The 13,884-nt window shown below is 53.8% G+C and overlaps 1 protein-coding gene across 1 annotated transcript; it reads right to left on the reverse strand.

The window, feature by feature from the left end:
• Positions 1-914: 914 nt before the first annotated feature.
• On the reverse strand, positions 915-13,515 carry MYPOP (Myb related transcription factor, partner of profilin). The gene is made up of 3 exons (XM_045379427.3): positions 13,472-13,515; positions 12,168-12,721; positions 915-2,214 (listed from the first exon to the last, which is right to left on the reverse strand). Exons 2-3 carry the CDS (start codon positions 12,667-12,669, stop codon positions 1,514-1,516), a joined length of 1,203 nt encoding a protein of 400 aa, XP_045235362.1. The 5' UTR covers positions 12,670-12,721; positions 13,472-13,515; the 3' UTR covers positions 915-1,513.
• Between the last annotated feature and the right edge of the window lie 369 nt (positions 13,516-13,884).

Consider the following 13,884-nt stretch of genomic DNA (forward strand, 5'->3'; position numbering starts at 1 on the left):
CAGAGGGAGACTCCATCTCAAAAAAAAAAAAAAAGTATAATCTAATTATAGGAAGAAAGACTCTGAGATCTTTATGCCCATTCTACAGGTAAGGACACTGGAAGTCAATGGTTACACGGTTGGCCAGGGCAGCACCAGCACTTGAGCCACGTCTGAGTCCAGAGTGGTGGTGATTACCTATTTTGTTACCTGGCCCTGCAGCAGAGTAAAAGAACCAGTTCCTGCCTTTGTGACATTATGGGGCAAATGTGCCTTAAATAGATAAAGGCCTGTGTTCATTTAAAGACACTATGAAAAAGAACCCAGCTGTGTGTGGTGGCTCATGCTTGTAATCCCAGCACTTTGGGAGGCTGAGGTGGGAGGACTGCCAGAGCCCATGAGTTTGAGATCTGCCTGGACAACATAGGAAAACCCCATCTCTAGAAAAATAAAACAAGTAGCTGAGTATGGTGGCACATGCCTGTGGTCCCAGCTACTTGGGAGGCTGAGGTAGGAGGATTGCTTGAGCCTGGGAGGTCGAGGCTGCAGTGAGCTGTGATCGTGTCACTGCACTCCAGCCGGGGCAACAGAGCGAGATCCTGTCTCAAAACAAAACAAAACGAAAAACCAGAAATAAGAAAAGCAAAGAGAAAAAAAGAACCACAGGACACTGAGAGAGACTCTAAGAGGCAAACCCATGTTAGCCTTGGGAAGGAATCTAGGACTTTCTCCTGGAGGTGACATTTAGACTGGTATCTAAAGGACGAGCAGGAAGATTTCATGTAAACACAAGACTTGATGGCTTTAAGAATTAAAAAAAAAAAAAAAAAAAAAAGCTGGAAAACCACTAGCCTCCCAATTGCCTACCTGTGGAGGGGGCGGGGCAGGTGTAGGTGCTGGTCCCCCAGGCCTGTCTCAGACAGAGCCTCAAGTAATTGTATTAAAAATAAGTTTATTGATATCTTGTCACCACTGGGAGAAAGGAGGGGGTTGAGCTCCGGAAGTCAGAGACAGCAATGGTAGGCAGAGAACCCAACCTATACCTCTCCCATCAGAACTCAATGCCTCCTCTCCCTGGGGTATACACGGCTACATCCTCTTTGTCATCCATATTTTGATTTGTCTCACAACTCCCACCCGCTCCAAAGTCTGGGTTGGGCAGGTGGGGAGTCCCCCACGGGTCAATTCTCTTCAAGTCAAGAACAGGAACTGTTAGGGAAGGGGAGATGTGCAGACCCGAGAGGTTCCCTCCCCACCTCACATAGGGCAATAATAAATAACATGAAATTGATGGCTTAGAAGTCAGGGTTAAGGGAGGCAGCCAGGCAGACAGCACTGTACCAGAGAAAGGGGTTGGGGGGGCCCATTACTGAGGTCCCCCCAGAGAATCAGGCACTAACTAGCACAGGGAGTGGGTGCTCACATCCCTGGAGCAGGGAGCTAGGGTGCAGCTGGGATGGGCAGAGAGCATCGCCCCCCTCGACTGCGCCAAGCTGGGGAGAGGGGGTGCAGGCAGGAGCATAGATAGTAGATTTCACGGAGATTTCCATCGGCCGCGCCTTTTGCGTGTAGGGAAACCTTTTCTCCGCTTGTGTGGCGGGGAGTCGTGTGGAGGGAGTGGGGCTGGGGGTGGCCGGGGCGCCCCCTCCTCGCTCCTTGGGGCAATGATCACTCCCCTGGCTGCCACCACTGCCCCGTCCACCACAGCAGCCACCACAGACACGGGCTCTGGGGTGATCTCCACCTTGGGGGCTGGTGGGGGCAGGACGGGCCTGGGGGGTGGGGGTGGGGGTGGGGGTGGGGGCAGAGGTGGGGGCAGGGAGTCGACTGAGGTTCCTGGCAGAAGGGGCAGCAGAGCGCTCAGGGCCTCGCTCAGTTTGGCCAGTCCCTGTCGAAGGGTGCCGGCCAGCTCCCGGATGGCGTTGGCAGTCTCCTGCTGGGCCCGCAGGAAGTCCAGGGAGGGGTCTGAGGCCGAGAGCGTGGGCGGAGGCCGAGGAGGGGGTGGGGGGCTAGGGGGCGAGGGTGCCACTTGGGCCAGTGGCGGTGGGGGTGGCAGTGGAGGGGCTGGGGGTGGTGGAGACAAGGCCAGGCGAGGCAGCTGGACCGGCTGCAGGGCGGAAGGGGGTGGGGACTCACGCTCCTTGGGCCGTGGGCAGCCCCCTTCCTGGGGAGTGCAGGAGGGCCGGGCCCATGGCTCCGGGCTGCTGGAGCCCCCCTTGCTGTGGGCTGATGTATCTGTAGAGAGAGAAATGCAGGCAAGGGGTGAGTGACCCTCAATGCTGCCTTGATTTCCCCTTTCCCCCCTCCTTCCCTAACCTCCCCGCTACCCGAACCCAGAACTATCCTTCCTACCTCCCGCCCCCCAGCCCCAAGACAGTCTTGCTCTGTCACCCTGGCTGGAGTGCAGTGGTATGATCTTGGCTCACCGCAACTTCCAACTCCTGGGTTCAAGCGATTATCCTGCCTCAGCCTCCTGAGTAGCTGAGATTTCAGGTGCCCGCCACCACACCCGGCTACTTTTTGTATTTTTAGTAGAGACGAGTTTTCACCACGTTGGCCAGTCTGGTCTCAAACTCCTGACCTCAGATGATCTGCCCGCCTCGGCCTCCCAAAGTGCTGGGATTACAGGTGTGAGCTACCGCGCCTGGCCCCAGAATGATCCTTTTAAAACCTACGTCAGATCACGCCTTGGCAGAGAAGCTCCATGGCAGGCCAGTCTTTGTACCCAGAGGAGAGACATTCGTGCCCGCTTTAGTGGAAGCAGGTCCTGAAAGTCCCTTGCTGGGCCAGGCAGCTCCCATCTCACTGACAGTAAGAGCCAACAGTTTTTCTAGTTTTTTAATTTTTTTTTGAGACAGAGTCTCACTTTGTAGCCTACACTGGAGTGCAGTGGCACGATCTCGGCTTACTGCAACCTTCGTCTTACTGCTTCAAATGATTATCCTGCCTCAGCCTCCCAAGAAGCTGGGACTACAGGCAGGCGCCACCCCGCCCGGCTAAATTGTTGTATTTTTAGTAGAGATAGGGTTTTGCCATGTTGGCCAGGTTGGTCTCAAACTTCTGACCTCAAGCAATCCACCTGCCTCGGCCTCCCAAAGTTCTGGGATTACAGGCGTGAGCCACTCCGCCCAGTTAAGGGCCAACATTTGATGAGGCTCTGAACTATCTGGATACTGCATCACACTGCTGGATCCTAAGGAGGTGAGAGAGGGGCCTGAGAGAGAGCTGGGGTGGCTGGGCACTGATGGACATTTCCCTGAGACTCTCTCCAACCAGGACAGCAGGATTTTCCAGTTCAGCCTCCAGCCTGGTAGGTTTCCTCAGTCTGTACTCACCTGGGGTCTCATTCAAGCTCATGGGCTTGAATAGTTTGCATACAGGGGCTCCCAGCTTCCTGGGCTCAGCCTGAACCTCTGCCTGGGCTCCAGACTCCTGTCTCCAGCTGTGCACTCTTCATTGTCTAAAAACGCCCCAAACTCACTTGCTCAGAGCTGGGCTTCTGATCCTCCCCCAACCTGCTCCTCCCTCAGCCACCCCCATCTCAGCTGATGCAGCTCCATCCTCCCAGCTGCTCAGGTTAAACACCTTCACTCTTTTGTTTACTAAGACACCATCCGCATACAGAAGCTTCTGCCTTCAAATTAAATACATCCAACTTCTTTCTCAGTGGTCCCCACCCTGGTCCAACCACCAGCATCTCCCACCAGGACCACTGCGGTCATCTCCTCCCTGAGGGCTCTCTGCTTCCACCCCTGTCCCTGACAGTATCTTTTTCCACCAGCACCGAGGGGTCCAACTAAAATACAAGTCAGTTAGGCTACAGGAAACAAGCTACTCACAAAGAATCACAGATCATAGGGGCCATTTATATGAAATGTCCAAAATAGGCAAATTTGGCCGGACGCGGTGGCTCATGCCTGTAATCCCAGCCCTTTGGGAGGCCAAAGTGGGTGGATCACCTGAGGTCAGGACTTCAAGACAAGCCTGGCCAACATGGTGAAACCCCATCTCTACTAAAAATACAAAAAATTAGCTGGGCATGGTGGCATATACCTATAATCCCAGTTACTGGGGAGGCTGAGGCAGAATTGCTTGAACCTGGAAGGTGGAGGTTGTAGTGAGCCAAGATCACGCTACTGCACTCCAGCCTGGGCAACAGAGCGAGACTGTCTCAAAAATAAAAAATAGGCCAGGTGCGGTGGCTCATGCCTGTAATCCCAGCACTTTGGGAAGCCGAGGTGGGCAGATCACCTGAGGTTGGGAGTTTGAGACCAGCCTGACCAACATGGAGAAATCCTGTCTCTACTAAAAATACAAAGTTAGCTGGGCATGGTGGCGCATGCCTGTAATCCCAGCTACTCAGGAGGCTGAGGCAGGAGTAGTGCTCGAACCCGAGAGGCAGAAGTTGCGGTGAGCTGAGATTGCTTCATTGCACTCCAGCCTGGGCAACAAGAGCGAAACTCCGTCTCAAAAAACAACAACAACAACAACAACAACAAAACCAAAATGCAAATCTATAGAAACAGAAAGTAGATGAGTGGCTGCCAGGAGCTGGGGGAAGATGGGGAAGATGGGAGATTGGGGATGGCTAAGAAGTGCAGGGTTTCTTTATGGAGTGATGAAAATGTTCTAAAATTGATCGTGGCGATGGTTGCACAACTCTGAATATACTACAAGCCATTGAATTGTACACTTTATTTTTTTTTTTTAAATGGAGTCTTGCTCTGTCGCCTAGGCTGGAGTGCAGTGGCACGATCTCAGCTCACTGCAAGCTCCGTCTCCTGGGTTCATGCCATTCTCCTGCCTCAGCCTCCCGAATAGCTGGGACTGCAGGTGCCCGCCACCACGCCCGGCTAATTTTTTGTATTTTTAGTAGAGACGGTGTTTCACCATGTTAGCCAGGATGGTCTCGGTCTCCTGACCTCGTGATCCGCCCGCCTCGGCCTCCCAAAGTGCTGGGATTACAGGTGTGAGCCACTGCGCCTGGCCCTGTACACTTTAATTTTAATTTTATTTTTTTATTCTTTGAGACGGAGTCTCCCTCTGTCGCCCAGGCTGGAGTGCAGTGGTGCGATCTTGGCTCACTGCAAGCTCCGTCTCCCGGGTTCACACCATTCTCCTGCCTCAGCCTCCTGAGTAGCTGGGACTACAGGCGCCTGCCACCTTTTTGTATTTTTAGTAGAGACAGGGTTTCACCGTGTTAGCCAGGATGGTCTCAGTCTCCCGACCTCGTGATCCACCCACCTCGGCCTCCCAAATGCTGGGATTATAGGCGTGAGCTCCCATGCTCGGCCTTGATTTTTATTTTTTTGAGACGGGGTCTCGCTCTGTCATTCAGCCTGGAATGTAGGGGTGAGATCTCAGCTCACTGCAGCCTTAGTCTCCTCAGCTTAATCTCCCATCTCAGCCTCCTGAGCTGCTGGGACCACAGATGTGCGACTCCACACCAGGTTAATTTTATTTTTTTGTAGAGATGAGGTCTCACTGTGTTCCTCAGGCTGGTCTCAAACTCTTGGGCTCAAGCAAATTGTACACTGCGTTGATTGTATAGTATGGAAATTATATCGCCATATATATGTATATCTTTTTTTGTTTCTTTTCTTTTCTTTTTTTTTTTTTTTTGAGATGGAGTCTCACTCAGCTGCCCAGGCTGGAGTACAGTGGCGAGATCTCGGCTCACTGCAACCTCTGCCTCCCGGGTCGGAGTCATTCTCCACCCTCAGCCTCCTGAGTAGCTGGAACTACAGGCGTGCACCACCATGCCCAGCTAATTTTTGTATTTTTAGTGGAGACGGGGTTTCACCATGTTGGCCAGGTGGTCTCGATCTCTTGACCTCGTGATCTGCCCGCCTCGGCCTCCCAAAGTGCTGGGATTACAGGCATAAGCCACCGCGCACGGCTGTATATCGCAATATAATTGTTTAAAAAAATACAAGTCGGATATTGTTACTATGCTCAAACCGTCCTGTGGCTCCCACCTCACTCAGGGTAAAGGCAAAGTCCTTGAGGCCTCTAGGGCCCCGCACGATCTGCCCCCATTGCCTCCCTGACCTCGGCTCCCATCCTGCCCTCTTGGGTTACCTGGCTTTAGCCACGTTGGCCTCCTTGCTGATCCTCACATACATCACGCCTACTTTTTTTTTTTTTTTTTGAGATGGAGTCTCATTCTGTCGCCCAGGCTGCAGTGCAGTGGTGCAATCTTGGTTCACTGCAACCTCTGCCTCCTAGGCTCAAGCGATTCTCTCACCTCAGCCTCCAGAGTAGCTATAGCTGGGACTACAGGTGTGTACCACCATGCTTGGCTAATTTTTGTTTTGTTTTTGTAGAGACAGGTTTTTGCCATGTTGTTCAGGCTGGCCCCGTCCCCTTCCTTTTTTCTCCCCTAACCCTACCTGATTTCTCTCCCAGCACTTATCTCCACCTGGCACGGTATGGCTCTGTGTCTGCTGTCTGTCTCCTCCTCCTGATGTCAGCTCCATCAGGCAGGGCTTTGTATTGCTCCCTTCTGTTTACCCGGCGCCTAGAACAATGTCCAGCACAATATTTTTTCTTTAATGAGAAAAGAACTGGGGCTTCCAGAGACTCAGTGCTGATTGTGTCCCAGGCCCCAGAGCTCCCAGCACCCACAGGAGAAAGTCCAGCCTCTTCCCACGGCTATGGGGCCTCAGTACTTGCCCCCACCTCCTCCTTTCTGTCTGTCTTCCCACGTGCCGCTCCCTGGGCCAGGCTCACACTGCCTCTTGCATCAGCTCGGATGTTTTTTCGGATGTTCCTTCCTCGGGGAAGCTGGCCTCCCGCTCCTTGGCCAAATCAGATCACCCTGCTCTTCTCTCAAAAACAGCCAGCCAAAGAAAGAGAGAGAGAAAAAAAAAGAATAACAAAACCAAAAAACCAGCCATCCAGGCCAGGCGCGGTGGCTCAGCCTGTAATCCCAGGACGTTGGGAGGCCCAGGCAGGCGGATCACCTGAGGTCAGGAGTTCGAGACCAGTTTGGCCAACATGGTGAAATCCCGTCTCTACTCAAATACAAAAATTAGCTGGGCCTGGTGGTACACGCCTGCAGCCACTCGGGAGGCTGAGGCACGAGAATCGCTTGAACCCTGGAGGCTGAGGTTGCAGTGAACCAAGATCGCACCATTGCACTGCAGCCCTGGGCAACAGAGCAAGACCCTGTCTCAAAAACAAACAAACCAGCCACTTCCTGCCCTGACTGCTGGGGGTCCAGGCCCCCCGGGCCAGCCACGAGCAGGAGGTAGGGAGGCTGGGAGAGAGATGAGCAGAGCTGACAGTGACAGGACACCTGCTCCAGCCAGGACCTAGGCTAAGCTCTGGGCTAAGCTCCCCACTTATATTATTTCACTGAGTCCTCCCAGCCATTCTCTGGGGTAGGTACTACCATGATCATCGCCCCATTTTATAGATGAGGTGACTTGAGGCTGAGAGAGAGGTGTCATAGAGTGATACGCAGAAAAGGGATTTGAACCCAGGTTGATTCCATAGTCTGTTCTTTTGTTTGTTTTATAGAGATGGGAACCTCGCTGTATTGCCCAGGCTGGTCTCAAACTCCTGGCCTCAAATGATCCTCCCTCCTTGGCCTCCTAAAGTCCGAGGTTACAGGTGTGAGCCACTGCTCTTGGCCAGAATCCATGCTCTTTTTTTTTTTTTTTTTTTGAGATGGAGTCTGACTCCATCACCCAGGCTCGAGTGCAGTGGTGTAATCGCAGCTTACTGCAACTTCTACCTCCCAGGTGCCAGCAATTGTCCTGCCTCAGCCTCCCGAGGAGCTGGAATTATAGGCATGTGCCATCATGCCTAGCTAGTTTTTTTTATTTTTAGTAGAGATGAGGTTTCACTGCATTGGCCAGGCTGGTCTCAAACTCCTGGCCTCAAGGGATCTGCCTACCTCGGCCTCCCAGAGTGCTGGGATTACAGGTGTAAGCCACCACACCAGGCCAGAGTTCATGCTCTTAACCACTCCTTGGGCAAGGGCTGTGGGCCTGGAGTATGGGTGTGGATGGTAAGTCTTCCTTATGAGGAACGTGGGAATTGCAGCCACACAGAAATGTGGCTTTTCCAGTCTACGAAGTATAAAGGAACAGAAAGTAGCCTTCATGCCCACAAGGCTCACAGGAGTCACAGAAGTGCCCCTGCAAGAGTTTGTTTTTGGTTGTTTTGAGGAAGGGTCTTGCTGTGTTGCCCAGGTTGGAGTGCAGTGGTGTGATCATGGCTCACTGCAACCTCCGCCTCCCAGGTTCAAGGGATCCTCATGCCTCAACCTCATGTGTAGCTGGGACCAAGGCGCCGTGCCACCATGCCTGGCTAATTTTTGGATTATTTTGTAGAGATGGGGTCTCACTTTGTTGCCCAGGCTGGTCTTGCCCTCCTGGGATCAAGCAATCCTCCCGCCTCAGCCTCCCAAAGTGCTGAGATTACAGGCGTGCCTCTGTGCCTAGCTTCACTGTTTAAGAGTTAAAATCATATTTATTTGCAAACTTTGGCTCTCAGTTTCCCTACTTTTTTTTTTTTTTTTTTTTTTGAGATGGAGTCTTGTTCTGTCTCCCAGGCTGGAGTGCAGTGGCACAATCTCAACTCACTGCAACCTCCACCTCCCAGGTTCAAGTGGTTCTCCAGCCTTAGCCTCCTGAGTAGCTGGGATTACAGGCACACGCCACCACGTCTGGCTAATTTTTGTATTTTTTAGTAGAGACGGGGTTTCACCATGTTGGCCAGGCTGATCTCGAACTCCTAACCTCAGGTGATCTACCCGCCTTGGCCTCCCAAAGTGCTGGGATTACAGGTGTGAGCCACTGCATCTGGCCCTCATTTTCCCTACTTTTAAATGAGTGTGTGAGCTGGGACTACACAGAGCGCTGGGATTATAGGCGTGAACCACCATGCCAGGCCTGTGTAAGGTTCTTTTTTCTTTTTTGAGATGGAGTTTCGCTCTTGTTGCCCAGGCTGGAGTGCAATGGTGCGATCGCGGCTCACTGCAACCTCCGCCTCCCAGTTCAAGCGATTCTCCTGTCTCAGCTTTTCCTGAGTAGCTGGGATTACAGGCATGCGCCACCACGCCTGGCTAATTTTCTATTTTTAGTAGAGACGGGGTTTCTCCATGTCAGTCAAACTGGTCTCGAACTGATATGGGGCTTCAGGTGATCTGCCTGCCTCGGCCTCCCAAAGAGCTGGGATTACAGGCGTGAGCCACCACACCTGGCCAGGCCTGTGTAAGGTTCTAATTGAGGATGCTGTACGCGTGTTCCTGCCTCAGAGCCTTTCCATGTGCCGTTTCCTCTAGCAGGAGTGCCCTTCTCCCAGCTGTCTGTCAGGCTTACTGTATTCCCATCTCTACTTGAATTTCACCTCCTCAGAGAAGCCCTCCTTGACTACCCTGTCTGTGTAGCCCCCTTCCATGACTCACTATCCTCTGAATATGCCTTATTTATCCTCTTAGTTCTCACCACCTCCTGGTATACAGTCTGTTTTGGGGGTTACGTCTTTGTGGTCTGTTTCCTCCAACTACATAGAATGTCAGCTCCAGGCCGGGTGTGGTGGCTCACGCCTGTAATCCCAGCACTTTGGGTGGCTGAGGCAGGCAGATCACCTGAGGTCGGGAGTTCAAGACCAGCCTGAGCAACATGCAGAAACCCCGTTTCTAATAAAAATACAAAATTAGGCAGGCATGGTGGCACATGCCTGTAATCCCAGCTACTCGGGAGGCTGAGGCAGGGAGAATTGCTTGAACCTGGGAGGTAGAGGTTGCGGTGACCCGAGATTGCACCATTTCACTCCAGCCTGGGCAACAAGAGCAAAACTCAGTCTCAAATAAATAAATAAATAAATAATAATAATGTCAGCTCCATAAGGGAAGGGAATTTTGTCTTGTTCTCTACAGTATTCCCTGCACCTACCACAGTGTCTGCCTTGGATGAGGTTCTCAATATATATTTGTTAAATGAGTGAATGAAGCGGTAACAAGCTTCTGAAAAAATAAGTTGACCATCTCTGCTCTGGTCCTATGGGGCCATCTCACAGATGGAAACACTGAGGTTTGATTCAAGGTTTGAGAACAAGGGTCCCATGTGATTGTGTCACCTTCTTACTTAAGAGACTTTCATGCCTCCTGAATGCCCTCAAGAGCAAGTCCAGGCCGGGCATGGTGACTCAGGCCTGTAATCTCAGCACTTTGGGAGGCCAAGGTGGGTGGATCACCTGAGGTGAGGAGTTCAATACCAGTCTGGTCAACATAGTGAAATCCCATCTCTCTACTAAAAATACAAAAATTTACTTGGGCATGGTGGCGGGTGCCTGCAATCCCAGTTACTCAGGAGGCTGAGGCAGGAGAATCACTTAAACCTGGGGAGGCGGAGGTTGCAGCAAGCCAAGATTTTGCCACTGCACTCCAGCCTGGGCAACAGAGCAAGACTCCGTCTCAAAACAAAAAACAAAACAAAACAAAAAAAAAATAGTAAGTCCGGCCGGGCGCGGTGGCTCAAGCCTGTAATCCCAGCACTTTAGGAGGCCGAGACGGGCGGATCACGAGGTCAGGAGTTCGAGACCATCCTGGCTAACACGGTGAAACCCCGTCTCTACTAAAAAATACAAAAAACTAGCCGGGCGAGGTGGTGGGAGCCTGTAGTCCCGGCTACTCGGGAGGCTGAGGCAGGAGAATGGCGTAAAAACCCGGGAGGCGGAGCTTGCAGTGAGCTGAGATCCGGCCACTGCACTCCACCCTGGGCGACATAGCGAGACTCTGTCTCAAAAAAAAAAAAAAAAAAAAATAGTAAGTCCAAATTCCTAACCTTAACTTCCAAGCCATGTATAATCTAATTCTGGCACACTCACTAACTTGTGGTCAATATTAACTCTTGTTATTGCTGGGCAATCTTGCTCAGTGGTTAAGTGCCATGGACTGGGAGTTGGATACACACTTATGATTGAGTCCTGACTCTGTCGCTTACTTGCTGTGTGACTTTGGGTTGGTGAATGAACCTCTCTGAATCACATAATCTTGAACTGTCCTGTTTGATCATGCCCATGTTCCTCCCCTTCTCCAAACTCTTCAGTGGCTCCCCATAGCAGTCAGGATAAAATCCAAACTCCTCACCTTGGCCTACAGGCCCAGTATGGTCTGGCCTTTGCTGACCTCTCTGAACTCATCTCAAAATGTTACTTTTCTTCAACCTTTCCACTGTAAACCCTCTGCCCAAGTTCTTTTAGTTTCCCAAACTGGCCAAGCTTTCTTGCTTCCAAGCCATTGCACATGCTGTTCCCTCTACCAAAAATACTTTCCCAGTTCTTCATTCTTACTCTGCATCTCAGCTCTGATGTCCCCTCCTCCAGGAAGCCCTCCAGGACAACCCCCCACCTCACCCACCAAAATCAGAAACCCTCTCTGGGCTCCCACAGTCCCTAGGATCCCCTACCCCAGCCCTGACCCTTCAAGTCATCACTGTCTTGCCCACCCCTCTACTAGACTGGCTCAGTCATCCATGTGTCCCCAACCTCATCGAGCACGGGGCAGGTGCTCAGGGAACGGCTGTAGAAGAAATAATCCAGAATCAAGGCTAAGCAGGAAGTCTCTGTAGTCAGCTCTCCACACCTCTATCCCAGGCATGACCTTGGGAAAATTACCAAACATGTCTGAGTCTTATATTTACGAAATAGTGAAATAGTATGCATCTCACCGCATTGACGATTCTATCAAGAACTAACAGAGTTCAGGAGGTGCTGAACTAAGCAACTTACCCATATTAGCTCATTTAATCTTCACAGAAACGCTTTGAGGTGCAGACTATTTTTATCTCCATTTTACAGATGCAGCAACTGAAGTACAGTAACTTACTCAGATGACACAGTTGAGTGGCGAAGTTGTGATAGGAGCCCAGGCAGCCTGCCTCCAGAGTCACTACTCTACACTGCATTTAATGAAATCCTGCCTGCGCTGATGAGCCCAGGTGTGGACCTGAGTCAGGCCTCCTGGGTCTGGTTCCATTCCTGACTCTTGACAGTTACTAGCTAAGGGACCTGGGGCAAGTCATTTCATTTTTCTGAGCTTCAGTTTCCCTAGCTATAAAATGGGGAAAAGGACAGCATCCACCTCACAGGGCTGCAGCAAGGCTGGAACAGCGCAGACACACAGCCGACTCTGTGTGTGCTAGCTCTCGCTAAGCGATGCCGAAGACACTCACCTGCACGTCGGTCCTCCCGGCGGTCTTCCGACAACACGTAGCGCTGGGGGCAGGCGCTTGGCGGGGGCGGCGGCTGTGAAGAGGGGGCTGCGGGGGGCTCCTCCGCCCCAGCACCTGCCCCTGGCCCCGCCACACCTGGCCCCAGGATGGCAAAAATTGTCTCCTCTTCCGCGGAGAAGGCGTCCTCCGCGGCGGGCCCGGCGCCCTGCGTGGAGTGCGGCACGCGAGCGAGCTTCTCCTTGGTGCGGCGCTTGAAGTCGTTCCAGCGCTTCTGCACCTCCTGGCCCGTGCGCTTCCAGCTGGTGATACCGTTGATCTTGGCGGCGATGCCGTCCCACACGCGCCGCCGCTCGGCCACGCTCACCCGACGGCTCTGCGCGCCGTAGAGCTGCGGGTAGTGGGCGCGCACCTCACGGATCAGAATCTGGTTCTCTTCAAACGAGAAGCGCGGCTTGCGCAACCGGGTGGTTTCCTCCGCTTCGCCCGCCGCCGCCGAGGCCATGGCGCCCCCCGACGCCGCCGTCCTGCCGTCTGGCGCATGGGGGGCGCCGGCGCTGCGGGCAAAGGACGCACGGGGCTGGCGGGGGCTCGGCGTCCCCCCGCCGCCGCCCCGCCCGCACCGCCAGGCCGCGAGCTTCTTAGTCCCCGGGGCAGGAGTGAGGGCGGGGGGCGGGGGGCGGGCGGGGGCGACGGGCACCCGGGGCAGTCGGAAGCGCCTAAGAATAGCTGACACCGGCCGAGTGCTCGGCTCGGACTTCGCGCGGGGCGAAGTGCCACGCTGAAGAGTTGATAGAAATTGGGGGAGGGTCTGGAGGGATGGAGGGAAAGGAGGAAAAGTGCGAGGAGAGGAGGTGTCTGCAGGAGTTAGATAATGGGGGCATGGGAGGATAGGAAATGGAGGGAGGATGGGGGTGCCTTGGGGGGGTCTTAGATGCATGAAGATAAGGAGATGCGGAAGGGGCGATGCAGCAAGAAGGGGGGAATCTGGAGCAGAGGAGGCGCTCTAGGAGCTCCAGGGGGCAACCGGGCCGTCTGTAAGACTGATATGAGAAGGGCCCTTAGAGAATGTCCAGGAATAATGGTGAGGTGGGAGCTCCTGTATCACTGGAAGAGCTGGAACGATCAAATATTAGGGATCAGGGTCTGCGGGGGTTGTGGAGGCTCTGGGGATTGCTAGAAATTAAGGGGAGCTCTAGAGATAACGGAGGTCCCGTATCACAAGGAGACAGCGGAGGCTACGGGGGACGGCAGGGAGAGCGAGGGTCGCGGAGGGTGGGGACCGAGTCGGGTCACGGGTCACTCACCGGCGCCGCCGCAGCCGCCGGTGGGTCAGGGCTCGGGCTTCTGCGGCCTGTTCCCACCCCCAGCCTCCCTCCCTCCCCTCTTTGGGCCCCGCCTCCGGCCGCCCCGCATGCCAAGGCGCAAGCGCGCCCAGGGCTAGTCGGCCACAACGCCCTTACAGCCTGGGTTTCATTCCCACCTCCCCAAGCACAGCGCAGGCGCAGAACCGCGCTCCGCCGAGCCCCACCAGCAGGCCGCAACTGCGCAGCCGTAAGATTAGCGCCGCGCGGGTACCCTAGCCCCTGGGGCCACAACGGCGCACGCGCAAAAACTCCGTCGCGCGCATGCGCGTGTCCCGGGTCGTACCCGGGACTGGGTCTCGGCGCAGGCGTAGCGAGCCTTGGGGGCAGAGATACTGGGAGCGCGCCAGTACTCA

Source organism: Macaca fascicularis, chromosome 19, assembly GCF_037993035.2.
Source record: "Macaca fascicularis isolate 582-1 chromosome 19, T2T-MFA8v1.1".
NCBI lineage: Eukaryota > Metazoa > Chordata > Mammalia > Primates > Cercopithecidae > Macaca > Macaca fascicularis.